The sequence below is a fragment of the Cervus canadensis genome, chromosome 2 (genome assembly GCF_019320065.1).
Source record: "Cervus canadensis isolate Bull #8, Minnesota chromosome 2, ASM1932006v1, whole genome shotgun sequence".
Classification (NCBI taxonomy): Eukaryota; Metazoa; Chordata; class Mammalia; order Artiodactyla; family Cervidae; genus Cervus; species Cervus canadensis.
In genome coordinates, this window is record NC_057387.1 from 55,446,240 (window position 1) to 55,468,204 (window position 21,965).

General features: G+C 42.0%; 1 protein-coding gene and 1 long non-coding RNA gene across 14 annotated transcripts in view; both read left to right on the top strand.

The window, feature by feature from the left end:
- The window catches only part of LOC122436750, a 118,535-nt gene extending 115,306 nt beyond the window's left edge, over positions 1-3,229 (top strand). For 6 of the 11 annotated variants that reach the window (XR_006268103.1, XR_006268107.1, XR_006268101.1 and 3 more), the window contains one exon: positions 1,834-3,229. This is a non-coding gene — a long non-coding RNA (uncharacterized LOC122436750). The remainder of the gene's footprint in view (positions 1-1,833) is intronic. The other 5 variants (XR_006268108.1, XR_006268098.1, XR_006268104.1 and 2 more) reach the window with 2 other exon arrangements.
- A 2,005-nt stretch (positions 3,230-5,234) lies between these two features.
- Positions 5,235-21,965, top strand: part of DDAH1 (dimethylarginine dimethylaminohydrolase 1) — a 147,591-nt gene continuing 130,860 nt past the window's right edge. Inside the window, exon 1 of one of the 3 annotated variants that reach the window (XM_043460790.1) lies at positions 5,235-6,067. In XM_043460790.1, coding sequence (XP_043316725.1) covers positions 5,384-6,067 — 684 coding nt within the window. In that variant the 5' untranslated portion in view covers positions 5,235-5,383. Of the gene's footprint in view, positions 6,068-6,131; positions 6,312-21,965 lie in introns of those variants that run through there. The other 2 variants (XM_043460789.1, XM_043460791.1) reach the window with 2 other exon arrangements.

Below are 21,965 nucleotides of genomic sequence, written 5' to 3' on the forward strand. Positions count from 1 at the left end.
ACAATAATGGGATACCAGATGATATGGTCCATGAAGGGCAGTCCCCTTGGTTTAGAGCAAGACAGAAAATAGTGAAGCCTGGGTCTTGGGCACACCAAGATTACACAACTAAGATGCAGGAGTGTCAGGAGTCAAAGTCAGATTTATTATGCCTTATTCACTGCTTTTATTTCTCTTCCATACACATTGTACGTGTCTGGTAAATATTTGTTTAAAGAATGAATTCCCAGATGAAAGTTGAAGAAGCCAAGATTAGGGGCTACAAATCCTGACTTTAGGAACCAGAACCCTGGAACCACCTCCCTGTCTATAAAATGCTGCCTGGCCGTTGGAACAAACATAACTTACATTGTACATCAAAGGAAATCTGCAGCAGTCAGTTTCCGCCACAGTAAAACTCTTTGCGTCAAACTTAATGATTCTTATCTGGAAACACTCAGGACTTAGTGTCAGAATGCAGACTTACGGTATTTACTTGATCTAGTATTTTCAGTATTGGGGAAGATGAGGACACCACTGAGCCTTCATTCTCTTTAAGGATTCCAACCCCTATCCTCAAACACCCATGCCCCAATGAAAACAAATATTATATCTGCTGAAAATGGAGTAATAGGAGTAAGGCATGAATGTCTATTTTAATCCTGAAATAACTGCTATCTAAATTTGACTTCAAATGTAGATCTTGATATATTATCAATGGAGAAGAAAAATTGCCTCTGTATCAGTTAGTGTCCAGCCAGGAGCATACAAACAGTTCTAGGTATTCCAAATAGAATTTAAACAGGGAATTAGTTACAAAGATCTTGAAATTTGTGGAAGAGAAAAAGGAGCAATTTGACCATAAGCTCCATAATGTAATTCACAATTACATCTCCTGTACCTGGTATGTGGCAAAGATTCCAAAATGTGTATTGAATCTATGATTACACTTGTGAGTGAGATTTGGTCTATCAGTCTAGGAAGGTCAAGGGTTCTGCTGGAAGGCATTAGGATAGCTATATGACTCTGATAATTCAAGGGATGTGAGTATGTGGTTTGGCCATTGGTAGGAAATCATGTTCAAAGCCTTCTGTTCAAAACCTGTCAGTGTTACTGTGTAGCACAGAGACCCCTACTCAATATTCCATGACAATCTATATGAGAAAAGTATCTGAAAAATGATGAATATATGTATATGTATAGCTGAATCACTTTGCTACACTTCTAAAACCAACACAACATTGTAAATCAACTATAATACAATAAAATTAAAAAAACCCAAAACAATAACAAACTCCCCCAAATCTGTTAATGGATAATATTTAAGGAACACCTACTGGGTGCTAGATACCATTTCTGGCACTTTACTAAGACATTTGTATTATTAATTTTAACCTTCCTAATAATCCTATGATAATGGGTTCATTGTTTCCAGTTTCATATATGAGGAAGAAAAGGAGGCAAAGAGTTTTTAAGTAACACAACTAAGAGCATACAACAAGAAAATAGCAGAGCCAAGCTTCCACCCACAAAGTTTGGCTTCAGAAGCTACACTCAGTCTCCACACCATATGTCTCTCCACTGCTCAAGCGATGAAAGCTTAAACCTTTCTACCTTTATTCTCCATTTTCTCCATTGTACTCTGGGGCACAAACCAGCTAGCTGTTTCCCCAACCTGTTTCCTCTCCTTTCTGGGCTCATAGAAGACTATTCCCCAGCTCTTCCCTTTGGTTACTGTAGCTGTATGATTGAGTTCCAGCCAGAGGAGAGTGAGCAGAGGTGATGTATATCACTTCCTGGCCTGGCCCATCAAGCCTCTTACATCTGATACTGCATGTTATAATTTTCTTTCAGCTTGAAGAAGGTGAGCATGGTGAACTTGGATGCCATATTTGAAAGTGTTGGAGCCACAAAATGGAAGAAGCCCAGACCCCTGCATGTTGTTTGGAGAAGAGTCAGGAACCAATCAAGAACATCTGTGTTAGCTTTTAAGTGAACAAGAGATACACCATCAACTTGGTTCCACCATATGTGTTGGGGTCATTTTGTTACAGCAGCTAGAGTTATCTTTTCCAATGCATACCTGATTTGAGCTGATCTGTTGTTCCTTGAACGTGCATTTGGCTTTTGCACATACTTTTCCTTGGGATTCTTATTCTATTCTTCCAAATAGTCACATCCTAAAAATTATTCGAGGCCTAAACCAAGTCCACTCATCTTCAAGCAGCTCTCTTTCACTCCCACTAGCTACAGTGCTTTCTTTTTCGCTTAACTTCCTATACCACTTTGTTGATTGTATCTCTCATGTGCTCTTAGCATAGCTCTAATTTTGGATGTCTTGTTTTCCCAGTAATCTCTTCAAGGTCAAGGATCATGTTTTAAAGCTTCCTGTATGTCTCTGAAGTACATAACATGGTGGTGTGCCTTGAGAATGCTCAATAAATGTCTGTGAGAAAAATGAATTTATATATGTATTAGACTCAATAAAGTCCATGTTCCCAAAAATAGTCTTTCATCACTCAAGCAGGAAGGCATGTAAATGTAATTTACTGGAGTTTGTCTTTATTATTCTTTTCACCAACATACACATTCTAACACTTTTTGACAACTGCTTAGAAGAGACAGAAGGCATGCTTATCAAATTTCAGATGACACAAAACTAGAGGTAATAAATAATGCACAGGATGACAGAATCAAAATGAGGCAAGTTGGAATGAAGCAGATAACATTTACTGGGGGTAACTGCAAAATTAAATTAAAAAAAAAAAAGGCCCAATTTCAGTATGGAACATGTGGCTAATGTCAATTTATAGGAAAAATCTTTCAGGTTTTAACTGGCTGCTGGGTTGACATGAGCCCCGAGTGGATACATGGGACTTTGTTTATAATTAGGCTCAAGGCACTTGGTGGCAAAGTACTCAGGCTTTAACAAGGCATGGGCATGAATTAAGCTTGCTAGGTGGGGACCAATGGAGGTAGATGAAACCTCAATGTTAAGTAAAGAGGGGAACAAAGTCCCATATTTTAGCCTGGGCAAGCTCAGCACATGAGGTAACTTTCACCGGTAGCACTGGTGGGAATCCCCAGCTGAGGACACCATCAAGTAATTTCTGGACACTAATTTGGTGCCAACAGCATGGGTCCCCTGAGAGTTTTGCCTCAGAAGTAGAACCCAGTAGGTCTCAAAGGTTTGTTATGTTACTTTTGGTCCCACTTCCCAGCATCAGGGTCAGAGCTGTCCTTCACTTAAAACCAGTCACTTTCAGAGCTGAGAAATGCCATGTCATCTGGGTAAGTTCAAGTCATCCTTGAGAAAGAGAGAGGAGAGAAGGCAGATCACATCTCCTCTGTGCTTAACCGAGACAACTGTTTCAGGATCCTTAGCTAGATCTCTCCTTGAAACCTACAATGCATGTTTGCATGCTTAGTTGCTAAGTTGTGTCTGACTCTGCAACCCCATGGACCCACCAGGTCCTCTGTCCATGGGACTTCCCAGGCAAGAATACTGGAGTGGGTTGCCATTGCTTCCTCCAGGGGCTTAGGCAGTGTTAATAGTAGCCTAGCACCTGGAATAAGGGTCCTACTATAGTCTGTGAGAGTCAGGCCACACAGGAAGAATTGTTTCTATTCTAGATACTATGATTTAAAAGGGATACTGGCAAACTGGTATGAACCAAAATATTGAAGAGATTTAGAATATTGAAGAGATTTAGAAACCAATCACTAGTTCTTTTTTGGTGGGTTAGCCTCAAGGCCCGGAGTGGGTTAGGACAGTGAGTGGGAGGGGGTGTCAGGTAGCAAGGAGAGCAGAACTGTCTTCGGATATGTGAATGCTGCCTTGTGAAAGAACACTAGCGTGTTAGGTAATGGCAGAAGGCAGAACTGGGACCAAGGGTATATAAGCCCCAAATGAAAATTTTTTACTTGTGATAACTCTGAAAGTAGAATACACTTTGTGAGTGAGTTAGAATGTTCAAGTAAAGAATTGGTGACTGTCATAGATGTTTTAGCTGGAATTCCAGAACATTGGGTAGGGAGTTAAATGAAAGTGATTCTAAGATCCCATTCAAATCTAATGTTCTATGATTAATTAATCTTTAAATTAGAAATGTGCTACAGAATTTGAGGAAAGAAGATTATTACCTGAGATGATTTTGGAGTCACAAGCTGAAGCGGATCTTCCCCTCAAAAAGAGCAGAACCCATGGATTATTTTATCTGTAATGCGTGAGATGGAAAATAGAAGCCTAGTACCATTATGAAGGAAAAGGAACTCCCGAGGGGCATGAGAAAAGAAACGTTTAATAAATATGAGAACTTCAGAGTCTGAACAGGCCTGAGGGGAAGGCAAGGGAGGAATTTGGAAACCCTCTTTCCCAAAGACATCAAAAGAGTTGTGATGCTCCACATCTGAAACTGCTCAAGGTGAGCACTCCTCTATGGCTGATGAAAACACACTTGGTTTTTTACTCCCTATTCTGGAGGCAAACTTTCACTTTCTGGAGGCAAAAACTCCAGAATCACACATAATCACAGTGTTCATAACACTTTCCCCATGACTCTGTAAAGAATCCGCCTGTAATGCAGGAGACTCAGGAGACCCTGGTTCAATCTCTGTGTTGGGAAGATCGCCTGGAGAAGATCATGGCAGCCCACTCCAGTATTCTTGCCTGGAGAATCCCATGGACAGAGGAGTTTGGTGGGCTACAGTTCTTGGGGTCCAAAGAGTTGGACAGGACTGATGGAACTGAGCAGGCGCGCACCCACTCTGTTCATAAGAACTGATTGTCCTTGAAACACTGTGAGTTTCTGTATGTCTATTTCTCTCTGCGTTTCTTGTCCCTGCAGACAGGAAGGAATAAGATCCTTTTCACAATCTCGAGTCTGGCGAGGGGTGAGGGGGTCATTTGCAGAGAAAGTCAAGGTAACATGGCATGCACGTGTGCTCAGTCGTGTCTAACTCTTTGGGACCCCAAGGACTGTAGTCTACCAGGCTCCTCTGTCCATGGGATTATCAGGACAAGAATAACGGAGTGTGTAGAATACTTGAGTGGGTTGCCATTATCCAGGGGATCTTCCAGACCTAGAGATCAAACCCGTGTCTGCTGCATTGGCAGGTGGATTCTTTACCACCGGGCCATCTGACAAGCCCCAGGGTAACATGGACTTGGGTACAAAGACAGATTCTCATCCTGGGAACTGGAGGGGGAGGTTGGGGTTGGGGGCAGTACCACATGCTGGGGAACCTAGGAAAGCAGAATAGGGAGAGAAGTCAAAGTATCTATCCAGAAAGGAATCATCCCATCCTTGGCTTCCCGACCACCAAGAAACCCCTTCCAGTCTCTCTGCGCAGACCACAGCCGCTCTCCAAATGTGAGGGGTGCACCTGCGGCGAAATACAGGTAATGTCAGGTTCCGGTACCGCGCCTTTTGGCCGAGGTTCGCCCCCCAGCCAGCCACCAGCGCACACCTCTCGAGCTCCCCGCTTCCTCGGCCGCCGCCTTCACCCCGACTTCGTGCGACGGTCTTCGCGCGACGGTCCACTACAACTCCCGCCTGGGCCGCCTGCAAACCCGAGAGCGCCGAGTGGGCGCGCGGGTTGCGCGCGGGCAGGCGCCCGGAGCTCTGGGCATGCTCAGTCGCGCGGGCAGGGCTCCGGGCGCGAGCCGGGCTCCCGCTGCACCACATTCGCCGGCTGCCAAGGGGAGCCGCCGGGCGCTCGCAGACTCGGTGAGCGCTGCCCGCACAAGACCCTACCGCCGCGCCCCGCGCCGCCACCCCGAGCCATGGCATCCCTCGGCCACCCAGCCGCCTTTGGCCGGGCCACCCATGTCGTGGTACGGGCGCTGCCCGAGTCCCTCGCCCAGCAGGCGCTGAGGCGCACCAAGGGCGACGAGGTGGATTTCGCCCGCGCTGAGCGGCAGCACCAGCTCTACGTGGGCGTGCTGGGCAGTAAGCTGGGGCTGCAGGTGGTGCAGCTGCCCGCCGACGAGAGCCTCCCAGACTGCGTGTTCGTGGAGGACGTGGCCGTGGTGTGCGAGGAGACGGCCCTGATCACCCGCCCCGGGGCGCCGAGCCGGAGGAAGGAGGTAACTGCCCGCCCGGAGAAGCGAGGGGTGCGGCCCGGGATGCTCGCCCGGCCCTCACGTGCCGAGCGCGACCGACTTGCCGGGGAAATCGCGGAACTGGCCCCCGGGCTAGTTCAGAACTTCCCATTTAGGGGAGAGGGTGTGTGTGCAGAGAGAAGTTCATTGTTCACGCCTCCCGGCTGCCGGCGCAGCTTGAATGCCTTGGAGAGGACCCGACTGAGTGTGGTCGTGCAGACTCGGGCAGGTGGGTGGGGTGGGGAATCCATCTCACAGCATTTTTATTTGTAAAGATTAAAAAGCAGTAAAGGCAGTGCAACTCTGCCCGTTTCCCAGGGAGCTGGGGGCTGGGAGAGGTGCCCTTCCAGGCGGGCGGGTGGAGGCTGGGCGAGGGGCTCTGAGGGCGGGTTGGTGACCCTGAACCCCCAAGTCCTGCCAGGAGCTGGGAGCAGGGCTGTCCAGACGAAGGAACGGGGTGTCGGTTCCCATAGATCTACGGTGTCCCAAGTTACTTTTCAGTGGTGGAGAGAGTCCCGCAGAAGGGGACTAACAAGTGAATGAATGTAAGACTGGCTTGTTGCTGAGCGGTGGTGTCTGGGTTGGAAAAGCTGTATTCAGTGTAGGGTGTTGGGTGTGTATATGTGTGTGTGTGTCTAATTGGAAATGGTTTCACAAATTCCATAATTTTTATTCTCTCTACTTTAAAACTCATAGTAATTAGAGCTTTTTGTTTTCTCAAAGGATGGTTTAAAATATTTTAAACTTTGAATATATTTAAAATATTGCAGTTTGTGAAAATGGCAGTGATTGCTTTAAACTACTTTAAATATTGCAGTTTGTGAAAATGGCAGTGACTGCTTTAAACACAAGATAGGTTAGTGGGGAGAGACAAATAGAGTGAGATTGGATTTTAAAATGCCATCTGGCCTGGGATTCTTCTCATTGCCTGCTAAGAGCTGGGGCTCAAGACTCTAGGTTGCTATTGGCATCAAGTGGCATTGCAAGAAGCTGCCGGTTTCTTTCTTATACGGAGGTTAGGGATTTTTTTTTTCTCCCTATTTTGTCTTTATTTGATTCACATTGGAAGTGTCTCACGGAGCTCATAGTTTAAAATGTGCTTATTCTCCACCTGCTTCACTGCACGGATGGATGATAGAACTTTGCTTGACCTGAGAGAAAAAGCATATTTGGTTTATTTCTCACTGAGATTATCAGCTTTTTTTTTTTTCTTCCCCACCCTGCCTTAGCAGAAAACCAAGAGTAACAGGTCGCATTCTCTTAGCTCTTTTATCTCCTTTGCCATGCCTCTGCATCTTTGAGTCTGTGAGATGACTTGCTCCGTTTTAAACTGATAAGCACGTAACCACATTTGAACACTTTCTGATGTGTCCTAGGCCATATGGCAAAACTGTGGTTTGTTTAAAAGAGTAAGGTAGATTTTTAAAAACCCTTTCAAAATGGCACTCATTTGTTGAGGCTGGTCCAATTTCCTGTTAAGAGACTGTGAGTATATTTAATCATCCATTTCATTTTATTCCTGTAATAAAACCTTTCAAATTTTGGCCTTCCTGATGCTAAAGTGGGCAGTGATCTGTGGCCCACTGCCAGAGGCTGCGTAGTGTAATAGATAAGAACATCAGACTGAATGTAATCCTGTGACCTTGGGGACTATCTCTTGCCTCAGTTTTCTTATCTGCAAAGTGGGCATAATCATACCTATTTCATAGAATTGTGGTAATAAATTTATTAATCCATCTGAAATATAGAGGGCAGGACATTTCATGAAGTGTTTTTATTCACTTCCCAGTGGGTCATGGAAGATTTGCTCCTTGAGCAATAAGAAGTCTACTGTACACTGATGCAATTATAGTGACATGTCCCCATCCCAGGGTGAAGGGGAGTTGTCTTCATGCCTTAGGTTCCATCCTAATCTGCTCTGTAGCACTGCCTCCCAGGTTGAGTTTTCTGCTGGTGTGTGGCCCCTCCCCACATCACCTTTGCCTTTGCCATTGCCTCTGATCAGATCCCCAGGGTAACAGACCTTCCAACCAGAGAAAGGAATTCAGGCAGTCACGTTGGGTGGGGTGCTTCGGAGATCTCTTTGAAATCTCTATTAGTTTGCTGCCTACATTGAAGTTAATAAATGCTTGCTGAGTGAATGGACAAATGAATTAATAAAATACTAGTTAGCTTCCCAGGTGGTTCAATGTTAAAGAATCCACCTGCCAAGCAAGAGACATGGTTCGATCCCTGGGTCAGGAAGATCCCCTTGAGAAGAAACATGTAACCCACTCCAGCATTATCACCTGGAAAATTCCATGGACAGAGGACCCTACAGGAGGCTACAGTCCATGGAGTCACAAAAGAGTTGGATATGACTTAGCAACTAAGCAGCTAACAGCTAAACAATTAGCTAATATCAGTAAGCTGATAATAATTACTTCAAGGCCCTCTTGAATTATTATATATAAATATTTCATTTAACACTAATCTCCCTAACTGAAATTCCACAACAGCCAAAGCGTTATTTTAATATTATTAAAATCTCTGATTTAAACTGATCTCCTTGTTTCCTGTCTCTTACTACTCATTCCATTTTCTGCACTGTAGCCAAGTTGGTCTTTCTAAAACTCAAATCTGATCCTGTTCCTCTTCTGATTAAAATTCTAGAAGGGCCTCCACTGAGCTTGATAAACCCATTGCTCTGGGCTCTCCTTGCCTTTTCAGCTTTAGCTGCGTCTCTGACCCCACCCCACATGCCTCTCAACCCTTGGCTCAAGCCAGCTTCTTTTTCTGAGTCACCATGCTATTGCTTTTTGGGCATACATTCCTCCTTCACCCAGGACATTATTTCTCCTTCCTCTCCTGCATTTTATCTGGCTTTTCCGACTCAAGTGTCAGTTCTCAGCTTACTGTTACCATTAATATTATTAGCTAATTGTTACTGGGTGCTTGCCATTTGCCAGACATTGTGCTGGATTTATGACATGCATTTCATTGAATGTTCACATCAACTCTTCTGCTCATTGTTATCATTATTTGTGTTTAAAAGTTGATGACACTGAGTCTTAGTGAGATTAAATAAATTGCCCAAGGCAACCCACTCAGTATTCTTGCCTTGAGAACCCCATAACAGTATGAAAAGGCAAAAAGATAGGACACTGAAAGATGAACTCCCCAGGTTGGTAGGTGCACAATATGCTACTGGAGATCAGTGGAGAAATAACTCCAGAAAGAATGACGGGATGGAGCCAAAGCAAAAACAACACCCAGTTGTAGATGGAACTGGTGATGGAAGCAAGGTTTGATGCTGTAAAGTGCAATATTGCATAGGAACCTGGAATGTTAGGTTCATGAATCAAGGCAAATTGGAAGTGATCAAACATGATATGGAAAGAGTGAACATCAACATTCTAGGAATCAGCAAACTAAGCTGAACTGGAATGGGTGAATTTAACTCAGATGGCCATTATACCTACTACTGTGGGCAGGAATCCCTTAGAAGAAATGGAGTAGCCATCACAGTCAACAAAAGAGTCCAAAATGCAGTACTTGGATGCAATCTCAAAAACAACAGAGTGATCTCTGTTCGTTTCCAAGGCAAACCATTCAATATCATGGTAATCCAAGTCTATGCCCTGACCAGTAATGGTGAAGAAGCTGAAGTTGAAGAGTTCTATGAAGACCTACAAGACGTTATAGAACTAACATCCAAAAAAGATGTCATTTTCATTATAGGGGACTGGAACGCAAAAGTAGGAAGTCAAGAAACACCTGGAGTAACAGGCAAATGTGGCCTTGGAGTACAGAATGAAGCAGGGCAAAGGTTAATAGAGTTCTGCCAAGAGATCACACTTGTCATAGCAAACACCCTCTTCCAACAACACAAGAGAAGACTCTACACATGGACATCACCAGATGGTAAACACCAAAATCAAATTGATTATATTCTTTGCAGCCAAACATGGAGAAGCTCTATACAGTCAGCAAAAACAAACCTGGGAGCTGACTGTGGCTCAGATCATGAACTCCTTATTGCCAAATTCAGACTTAAATTGAAGAAAGTAGGGAAAACCACTAGACCATTCAGATATGACCTAAATCAAATCCCTTATGATTATACAGTGGAAGTGAGAAATAGATTTAAGGGACTAGATCTGATAGATAGAGTGCCTGATGAACTATGGATGGAGGTTCGTGACATTGTACAGGAGATAGGAATCAAGACCATCCCCAAGAAAAAGAAATGCAAAAAAGCAAAATGGCTGTCTGAGGAGGCCTTACAAAGAGCTGTGAAAAGAAGGGAAGCAAAAAGCAAAGGAGAAAAGGAAAGATATACCCATTTAAATGCAGAGTTCCAGAGAATAGCAAGGAGAGATAAGAAAGCCTTCCTCAGTGATCAGTGCAAAGAAATAGAGGAAAACAGTAGAATGGGAAAGACTAGAGATCTCTTCAAGAAAATTAGAGATACCAAGGGAACTTTTCATGCAAAGATGGGCTCAATAAAGGACTGAAATGATAGGGACCTAACAGAAGAAGAAGATATTAAGAAGAGGTGGCAAGAATACACAGAGGAACTATACAAAAAAAGTCTTCATGACCCAATAATCATGATGGTGTGATCACTCACCTAGAGCCAGACATCCTGGAATGTGAAGTCAAGTGGGGCATAGAAAGCATCACTATAAACAAAGCTAGTGGAGGTGATGGAATTCCAGTTGAGCTATTTCAAATCCTGAAAGATGATGCTGTGAAAGTGCTGTACTCAATATGCCAGCAAATTTGGAAAACTCAGCAGTGGCCATAGGACTGGAAAAGGTCAGTTTTCATTCCAGTCCCAAAGAAAGGCAATGCCAAAGAATGTTCAAACTACCACACAATTGCACTCATCTCACATGCTAGTAAACTGATGCTTAAAATTCTCCAAACCAGGCTTCAACAGTACATGAACCTTGAACTTCCAGATGTTCAAGCTGATTTTAGAAAAGGCAGAGGAACCAGAGATCATATTACAACATCTGATGGATCATCAAAACAGCAAGAGAGTTCCAGAAAAACATCTATTTCTGCTTTATTGTCTATGCCAAAGCCTTTGACTGTGTGGATCACAATAAACTGTGGAAAATTCTGAAAGAGATGCGGATACCAGGCCACCTGACCTGCCTATTGAGAAACCTGTATGCAGGTCAGGAAGCAACAGTTAGAACTGGACATGGAACAACAGACTGGTTCCAAATCGGGAAAGGAGTTCAACAAGGCTGTATATTGTCACCCTGCTTATTTAACTTATATGCAGAGTACATCATGAGAAATGCTGGGCTGGAGGAAGCACAAGGTGGAATCAAGATTGCCGGGAGAAATATCAATAACCTCAGATATGCAGATGACACCACCCTTATGGCAGAAAGTGAAGAGGAACTAAAGAGCCTCTTGATGAAAGTGAGAGAGGAGAGTGAAAAAGTTGGCTTTAAGCTCAACATTCAGAAAATTAAGATCATGGCATCTGGTCCCATCACTTCATGGGAAATAGATGGGGAAACAGTGGAAACAGTGGCTGACTTTATTTTTCTGGGCTCCAAAATCACTGCAGATGGTGATTGCAGCCATGAAATTTCCTTACTCCTTGGAAGGAAAGTTTTGACCAACCTAGACAGCATATTAAAAAGCAGGACCATTGCTTTGTCAACAAAGGTCTGTCTAGTCAAGGCTGTGGTTTTTCCCAATAGTCATGTATGGATGTGAGAGTTGGACTATAAAGAAAGTTGAGTGCAGAAGAATTGATGCTTTTGAAGTGTGGTGTTGGAGAAGACTCTTGGGAGTCCCTTGGATGGCAAGGAGATCCAACCAGTGCATCCTAAAGGAGACCAGTCCTGGGTGTTCATTGGAAGGACTGATGCTGAAGCTGAAACTCCAATACTTTGGCCACCTGTTGCAAAGAGCTGACTCATTGGAAAAGACCCTGATGTTGGGAAAGATTGAGGGCAGGAGGAGAAGGGGACAACGGAGGATGAGATGGTTGGATGGCATCACTGACTCAATGGACATGGATTTAGGTAAACTCGGGAGTTGGTGATGGACAGGGAGGCCTGGCGTGCTGCGGTTCATGGGGTCGTGAAGAGTCAGAAACGACTGAGCGACTAAACTGAACTGAGAGAGTTATTGTTGTTGTTCAGTCACTCAGTTGTGTCTGACTTTCTTTGTGACCCCATGGACTGCAGCACACCAGGCTTCTCTGTCCTTCACCATCTCCTGTGCTTCCTCAAATTCATGTCCATTGAGTCAGTGATGCCATCCAACCATCTCATCCTCTGTCACCCTTTTCTCTTCCTGCCTTCAATCTTTCCTAGCATTAGGATCTTGTCCAATAAGTTGGCTCTTTGCATCAGGTGGCCAAAGTATTGGAGGTTCAAGCTTTAGCATCAGTCCTTCCAATGAATATTCAGGATTGATTTCCTTTAGAATTGACTGGTTTGATCTCCCTGCAGCCCAAGGGACTCTCACTAGTTTTCTCCAACACCACAGTTCAAAAGCATCAGTTCTTTGATGCTCTGCCTTCTTTATGGTCCACCTCTCACATCCATACATGACTACCGGAAAAACCATAGCTTTGACTAGATGGACCTTTGTTGACAAAGTAATGTCTCTGCTTTTTAATATGCTGTCTACGTTTCTCATAGCTTTCTTCCAAGGAGCAAGTGTCTTTTAATTCCATGACTGCAGTCACCATCTGCAGTTATTTTGGGACCCAAGTTAACCAATGAAACCAGGATTTGAACTCAGATTTACCAGACTCTAAAGCTTTAGTTCCAAGTGTTGGGATGTTAGATCTCACTTTCTCAAGCATAGGATTGGTTCTTCTTTTATGAACACCTCTGTATGCCCTGTTATATTTATTGTAACATATGATAATTATCTGTGTATCTTTCTATAGCCCCCTCACTATTATGAAAGTTGTGAGGGCAAAGATCATATCTGCATTGTTCAACATTTTATCCTGCGGACCTTGTACACAATAGTCATGTGGCAAATATTTTGTTGAAAAAAAAATGTGTCTATGATTTTAAGTCAACCTTTGCTCTCCCTTATTATGGCATATGGTGTTTTTTAAGCATTTCCAGTCAGTAGAGTCCCAAAAGTTTCATTGCAACTCTAGGTAACTGTTTTTCCTCTTCCTCTCTCTTTTAATGCTTTTGTCTCTTGTTGTTGTTTTGTTTTTATTAAAATGCTGAAGTTTCTTCTTAATCAAAACATCATGTTATATTGAATGACTTTTCTTCCTTGGAAGAAAGGACTGAGAACCAAACTCAAGAAAGTATCCCTTCTGTGCACGCTCAGTATTTGCCAGAAAGGGGCCTCCAAATATTAGTAAAACACAGACCATGTCTGTAGCAAGCATAAGTTTTAGTGAAGAAAACTGTATATAGAGAGAGTCAGCTTATAATATTACTTGCCTTATAACTCCATGTCTTCAGGAATGAATGCCTTCATATGTTGAATACTTTGAAGACAAATAAATTAGCTTTGAAAAGCCAGTCATATTTTAAATGAATCCAGATTACATTTTAGAGGGGGAAAAGGTCAATTATAAATATCAGAAGTTGAGTAAACAGATATCAAAAAGCTGAAATAAGGCAAGTGACAGAGTGTGATGACTGGATTTTTAAAAAAATAAAAATTTCTATTATACTTGCCTGCAGTACCAAATTCAAAAGGTACAAAAGGAAGCATAGTAAAGGTAAGTCTTTCCCCCTCACCTCACCCTTGTACCTTACTACCCACTTCTCCTCCTGAGGCAAATACTAATGCCATTTTCTGTAATTTTTTTCCAGAAGGTTTTAAGTACTTAGTAAATGATTACCTGACAAAGTTTATTCAAGAAAAATTGTGAAATATATCCTGTGCCCTTTCACCCCTCTCTCAGAGCCATTTTATATTTTACCAGGTACTAAGTATTAATATATAAAGTATTCTGTCTAGGAGAAAAGCCATGCAAACTCATTCTCACAAAGTGATAATGGCTTTAGTTATCCCTAGCTAGAACCTTTGCATTACTGGGGACCTCTTTAGGAAGAAGGCAATGCTTAGCACAAGATAATAGATCTCCAATGTAGAAATAAACATGAAGGCCAGGGGTGGGGGTGGGCTGGGGGGTGGCGGACAGGAAGGTATAAATGGAAAAGGTAAGCAATACATACTTGCATAGTAATTTCTGTTCTATTAGGGCAGTTAGCTCTTTGCATCTACATATTTGGGTTCTGGGAGAAGGTAATGGCAACCCACTCTAGTACTCTTGCCTGGAAAATCCCATGCACGGAGAAGCCTGGTAGGCTGCAGTCCATGGGGTCGCTAGGAGTCGGACACGGCTGAGCAACTTCACTTTCACATTTCACTTTCCTGCATTGGAGAAGGAAATGGCAACCCACTCCAGTGTTCTTGCCTGGAGAATCCCAGGGATGGGGGGCTGCTGTCTATGGGGTCACACAGAGTCGGACACGACTGAAGCGACTTAGCAGCAGCAGCATTTTGGTCCTGGCTTCTTATTTGGTTAGGAAAAAGCATAATTATATTATTTCCAAAGGCAAGGTGAGCATTAAGATCGTGTCTAATAACCAACCAAGTTGTGTGTGTGTGTGTGTGTGTGTGAATAGCAAAATATAATGTTATTATTTTTGTTGTTTGGTTGCTAAGTCATGTCCGACTCCTTGCAACCCCACAGACTTATAGCTCACCAGGCTCCTCTGTCTGTGGAATTTCCCAGGCCAGAGTACTGGAGTGGGTTGCTATTTCCTTCTCCAGGGGTTCTTTCCGACCCAGGGATCAAACCTGTGTCTCCTGCAGTGGCAGGCAGATTCTCTACCACTGAGCCAACAGGGAAGCCTCAGCATTATTATTAATATTAGTTCTGTTTAAAAGATAAGGGGACTGAGTCTTGGGTAACCAAGGTTAAGTAACTGATCCAAAGTCACACAGAGCTAATTAGTGGCAGAATTGAACTTCTCATGAAAGTATGATCATTTTTGCTTGAAGGGCTTATGGCCAGTTGTCGAGTTTAACGGATCATTAAATCAATATAAAACTGCTACCTGAGTTTCATTTTATACACTAACAATGTACAATATAACTTGGACATTAACTAAGTGAATCATTTTACCTCTCTTCCTCCTAAAAAACTAAATTTTTTTTCATTTTAGTTAAAAAAATAATTCATTTATATGAAACCCTCAAATTGCTTGGGCACAGTTCATGAATAATTGTGCTTTATTTACCAGCAGACTGGTTGATTGCTTTTTAAAATGCACACATTTCCTCAAACTTCCGTTTAACTTCAGGTGAGAAAACTGCCCTAAGCCATAATTAGAAATTACCCAGACTCTTACCAAGCTAGAAAGTGAATGAGCTGGAGGTGCCTCACATGGCAGCAGATTAACGGTTCTTGATAAATTGTCACCTCAAACTGGTTAGAACAACTGCTCCCTTTCAGGGTGTTTCTTTTCAGACTCTTTTACGTGGCCTTGGCAATAAGCTTTTGGAAATTGAACTGTTTCTTGGAAACTTAGATGCATCTAATAATGTAATCTACTCCCGTGCAGTTGATCTTGAAAGCCTTGAAAAGAAAGAACGTAATGATGAGTAGGGAGTGATATCTATTAGATACTATTAGCTGAAAATGAGCTTTCTGCAGAGATCCTTAGAATCATAAAACTAAGAAGGCAGAGATAGATCCCTTATAATTCAGATATGCTGTGAAATTGCTTTTGCATGTTTTTGAATTCTCACTGAGCTCAGATTTCTTCAAAATGAGGTATCTGGTCCATTAATGTAAACCACAACACAGAAAAATCTACTTAAGACTTTTGAACAGATTTACCTTCTACTATCTTTGCATCATAAATAAATGATTCATGAAACTCAATCTAAATTTGGAGATGTGTGTTTAGAAAATGAGTGATGGTTATTATTTACTTGACAGCATTTGCTGTTAAAGTCTATAACCACTTCAGAAAGCCCAGCTTCCTGACTGGAGATCTGGACATGTGATAGAGTTCATTCTCCTAATCAAGAGGTACCATAATTGAAGGTAAAATAGCTGAAATCTTAATGAGAAGAGGCTTCATTTATACCTTATACAGACTGCAGTGCATTGTTCACCCCATGTGATAGATGAATCTTTATTTACTGTAAGAAAATCCCTGATGTTCCATCAGAATGCTCCCCTGACCTTTGAAGTTGGCTTTCACTGCTTTCCCTAAACTGATATTAGGCATTAAATCTGTCAGAGTCCTCAGGCACATTTCATAAACAGGCACTTCTCATCCAAATGGGCAGAGTAATCTCAAACAACAAATCCCATTTAAAAATGTGTGCATGTAACACCATCCTAGTTTACTATGTCATCATCAAACAATGTAATAATGTACATTGCCTTCCTAAAACTGAGTGCTGGTGGAGGGGTAGAATCACATAGAAGGAATATGTGTTTAGATTCATCGTGTTTATATGACCAGAGAAGTGAGCATAGCAGACTATGAAGACAGAAGTACGAATTAGTACAGGGTGGGTTAAATTTTGCCCACCAAATCAATGGGGACAAACCTGAATTAGTTTATCATAGCAAATTAAAGGGAATACAACTTTTAGCCTGCTTTCATAGCTAGATGGGCTTATGGTATAAGTTGTCATTCTGATAGAGATGAGTAAGCACATCAGTATTTTGCTTGACTTGAATATGTGTAAGTAAATCTTTGACTTCATTAAAAATGTGTTTGCCTTGAGTTCTCTGTCCTTATTTTGTTTAAGAAATATGGAAGTTTTCCATGGAAAACTTTGAGAAGTTTTCTTCAGAAACAGACTCACAGACTTAAACAACAAACTTATGTTTACCAGGAAGAGTCAGGGGAGCTGATAGTTAGGGAGTTTGAGATAAACACAGATACTCTGCTATATTTAAAATGGATAAAATGTTTCTAAATGGCACAGAGAACTCTGTTCAATGTTATCTGGCAGCCTGGATGGGAGGGGAGATTGGGGGAGAATGGATACTATATGTATGAGTCACTCTGCTGAGCATCTGAAGCTATCTCAACAGTGTTAAGTGGCTATACTCCAGTATAAAATAAAAAGTTAAAAAAAAGAAATATTGAAATTTTATTATTTATTTATAGCAGTAATGATGAGTGCCATGACTGTGTTAAAAATGACTGTGATTTTGAAGCTGAAGGCATAATAGTTGGATCGCTCATGTATGTTTGTGCATTCAACAACTGTCTACTACACACCAGACTCAGTGTTTGATGCTGTGGAGATGTAGGTGAATTAGATACCACTGTTGCCTACCAGGACCTCACAGTCCAGCTAGGGAGGCAGACCAGTGGCAGACACTTGGAGAATAGGGTTTTGGTGCTAAGGAACGTCCAGGAGGTGGGTCTGACCCATACCAGGGCTTCTCAGATGTGATTATTGAGTTAGCAGCAACCAGAGCAAGGCAGAGAGAGGCAGTCTTCAGAGACAGAGAGCACTGTGGGATAGGATGAGGGTGATGGCACAGTGGAAATTAGTTTCACTAATGTTGAAAAGGATGCAGGATTGAGAAAAGCCTGCCTGTGCCCCCTCAGATTGAAAATTTTGATTCCCAATTCTAAGTTCACCAGGAGAACTACTCCTTAATCATGTTTCCTGTTTGGGGCCCAGAGAGGTTTGGCTGTCTGACACACTGCATTTCTAACTTGTCCTCCCATCTTTTCTTCTACCTTGTTCTCCATCAGGGTCTGGCATTCCTTCCAGGATTCCTGAATAGCACAGTTTGGGAACTATATAGTCTTACTCTCGAATGGACTAAAGTCCACTCCAAATCTGAGGTTCATTTCTTGAGGTTGCTAGAATGTCATTTGGCTAAGTTGTGCTTTTTCCCCTTTGGCCCAAAATTTGCACATTAGGATACATAAAGCAAACCTGGCATCTGCCACATATAGGTATATAATATTACCCATGTCAATGGCAGTAAGAGAGAACTCTTTCCTGTTTGCTGTTGAAATGTGTTTTTATTCACAAATCTTTCCATCTTGGCAGTAGACACCATTGAATCTCACACTAATATAAATCAAGTGTACCCAAAACTGAGCATGCATTTATAATCATAGGTTGAATTTTGTAGAAGCTGCAGACAACAGCAAAGTCAGAATACAACACTGTCCTAGGTGTTGGGGCATGCTGGTTTTGCTTTTTGTAGTGATAATAAGATCTAATATTCTTTCCAGCTTGGAGATGCTACACTTTCCTTTTGGAACTCAGAGTGTATTAGGGTGGAGAGTAGAGGGTGGAGAAGGGATGGGGGATGGGGCGATTATAATAATTTATATTTGTGAGATGGGATTGGGGTTTGATGAATAAACTGAAAACTTTTTTCAACTGAAAACATTAAACTTGTTCTACTTAATTAACCAATCATTTAAACTCATGCCTTGCTAATGATAACCCATTAAGAGATGAAGGTGAATTTTCTAACTCTATGTCAAAATCTCTGCTTATTTAACCTTTTATATAGCACATTTGATAAGAAATGTTTCCCACAGAAAACTTCAAATAAAAGCCGCTGAAAGATCATAAGATTCTTAGAAATCATTCCACATGATTTCTCTCATCACACATCACTGTCATCTGTGTCTACCAGCTGATGTTTCTGTGGTGAATGTGAGTCAGTAGCCAAAAAAAATGGAGAGAATTGGATACAAGGTATGTCCTGTGAGGTGTGTTTTCTCTTATAACTAAACGTCTTGACTTGCCCATAGCGCTTCTTTCTTATAAACCCCCCATGCGTATGTACTAATTTCCATTTGGTGATGAAATTTCAGCTTCATTTTCCAGATTTTACCTTTTGTCTTCCAAAAAAATGCATAGTTATTTTTCTAAGTAAACACCAAAAAAGCAAGATACTCATTTAGATGTAGCCCTTCTATAATAAGCTGTGTAAAAATTAAGACTGTTGACAAGTAAGATATTGACATAATTTTTTTTAACTTGGAAATATGCTTGTGATAAACTTACACATTTTTAGCTTGAAGTGAGTCCAAAAAATTGAAGTTAGTTAAATAATCTTGGTGCAGTTACAAGGTAAAAATAGAAGAAAAATACATCTATTTTAATCTTAATTTTTTTTTTTAATCAAAAGGGAACTTCCATTTTACAGGGAAAGAGAGTAACTAAAGCTTGGCTTCACTCATGTTTGTCATATAGATGTATTTTCCAATTCAAGAGTTTTATGTGGAGAAGTTTAAATCTAGTTCTTTATTTTGAGGCACTCGAACCATTTTTGCTCTTGCTTTCATATTCTCCTGTGTGCCATTTTAGTCCTTTATCAAGGGTCCTGGCTTTCTGGCCCCCCTTTCTCCAAAAAATGCACTGTTGGGAGAGGGAATGACCACAGTTAAAAAGGGCACTGAATTCTTCACTTTTCTCTGTTGCTCTGTTACTATGCATCTCTAAAGCTATAGGCTCCCCTTAGTCTCCAAGCTTCCCCAAGCTTCTCCAAATGTATAAGCAGTTTAACTCTGAACAGAGCACAGCCTCAAGACAAGGCTCTTAGGACAGTGTGTGTGTGTATGTGTGTGTGTGTGTGTGTGTGTGTGTGTCTTCAAATTGCTGCTATCCATCTACTATCATGGGGTCATGAAATCAATTTAGTGGGTCATGTCCAGCTCTTTTATTTTTCTTATAATAGAATCAGTAGAAAATGTCAGAGTACATGGCAACCTAGGGTCAATATTTTTTCATGAAACCTTTCCCTTTATACATTCATGTTCATGTGTATATTAATTAGGAACATAAAATGTGTTTCTTACTCTGAGTCATGCTAAGAAAAAAGTATAAAACCCCACTATATGGCCTTTCAACCAGATTGTACCAGTCAGCCTTTTATAGAAATTCTAGAGGGTCATGTCTTTTGGCCCCTGGGTTCTGGGAATCATGGCCAGACTCCCAAACGCTTCTCTATACATATCGAAGCACACTGATTTCCACTTGCTTGGGTTGAATCCTTACCGGAATGGTATCCTGGCTATTTGTATTCTGTCCATCCAACATCAACAACAGAAATCATAATTGGGGAACATCAGGAGGAAGAAGACTGTTTACTTGACTCTTTGCTGGGAGCTGATTCTACCTCCCCTTCTCTGATGACATTCTAAACCAGGGATAGTTACATTGACTAAGATGAGAAAGAATAGTTTCCATCTGAACTTGCATCTTTTTTCACTTTTTGGAGAGTTGATTAGCAGGCAGCATCACTAGCCCCTTGCATTAGGAGAGGCTGTGCTCCTGCATCTTCCCACCTGCGGCACCCAGCTGGAAGCTGAGATCTTCATGGACCCCAGGAGACCTCAGGGCCCAGGGTCAGGATTTGGCTGTGGGTCCTCTTGGAAAGAAAACTGAAACTCAGAACAGCATTTTGTTGCTGTTGTTCAAAGAGCCCCAGAATGTGCTAAAACAGTCATAATGTTAGTTCAAGTCATTCTCAGACCACTGCCAAAAGACCTACAGGGACCTTGAAAATCACTGCTTTCATCATTTTTTCCCACTTCTGCCATACTAAATGGGTAGAAATCCAGCTTTTATGAAAGAATGCCCAAAGGAAATTTAGTTTTCTTCCTCAAGTAATTCATTTCAGCACTATTTGTTGTTGATGGTGTCCACTAAATAGGAGACGCTTTGACCAATGTATAGGTTGTAGTTCATTCTGAGAAAGTGCATTGTGAGTAATGAGGTAGTCTGTAACTACAGGGAAAAAGTGTGAGGTGTTTTTTTTTCCCATGGTAACCCCCTTTTCACAGCTGAGCAGCCTAGTACTCAGAGTGAAGTGTGCTCCCTCACACATGCTCTTTTGTCCCCTCCACCCGCCCCCCAAAAAGGAGTGCTTTGAATATTTTGCTAAGAGATATTAATGATAGAGGCAAACAGTTTGTGGCTGTGACTGGAGAAATTGTGTGTTTGTAGGGAAAGGGCTTAGAAATGTGCATCTTGGAACTATAATTACATGAGGAAAAACGGATAGTGTGATTGTCATGTTCATGTCTGCATTTTTCTTTGTGAGCACTCAACTGGATAACTGCAGCCTCTGAGTGGTTTGAAAGAAACTGAGGATTAATATTGCTGCTAAACTGGACCCCAGAGAGAAGCTTCTTGGTGAGGGGGAGAAATGATAGGGATTTAAGTTACAACATTTTCTGGAAAGTAAAAGCAGAAAAATATACAAGATACAGCCCACTGGCCTCAGCTGGCTAAGGGCTCAATTATGATTCGATACACGTTCGCTGAGTGAAACACGTACCCTCGCCTGCCCTGAGGTCAGCCTAATGACTGGAAATTCCAAAAATGTAACAGCTACTGTCCCTTGGCCTGTTTAAAACACACACACACAAACACACACAGCCCCACACCCATTCTGAATCAGGTTTGGATAAATTAACACATTCTGAGTCAGGTTTGGTTAAAATCAGTTTTCTAACAATGCCTTCTCTGTAAATAATACTTCGTAGTAATGTGGGGCATCAAAAATGATTAGAGGAAAGGACTTCTATGGTGGTCCAATGGTTAAGAATCTGCCTGCCGGTGCAGGGGACACAGGTTTAATCCCTGGGATCTGGGAGGATCCCACATGCCAAGAGGCGACTAAACCAGTGGGTCACAACTACTGAGCCCATGCTCTGCAACAAGAGAAGCCACCTCAATGAGAAGCCCACACGCTGCTTGCCACAACTAGAGAGTCCCCCGGTTCGCCACTGCTAGAGAAAGCCCATGCACAGCAACGATGACCCAGTGCAGCCAAAAATAAATAAGTAAACATATAAATAAATAATACTTTTTTTTTTTTTTTTTTTTTTTTAGAAAAAAGACCATTCAATTCCCTTTA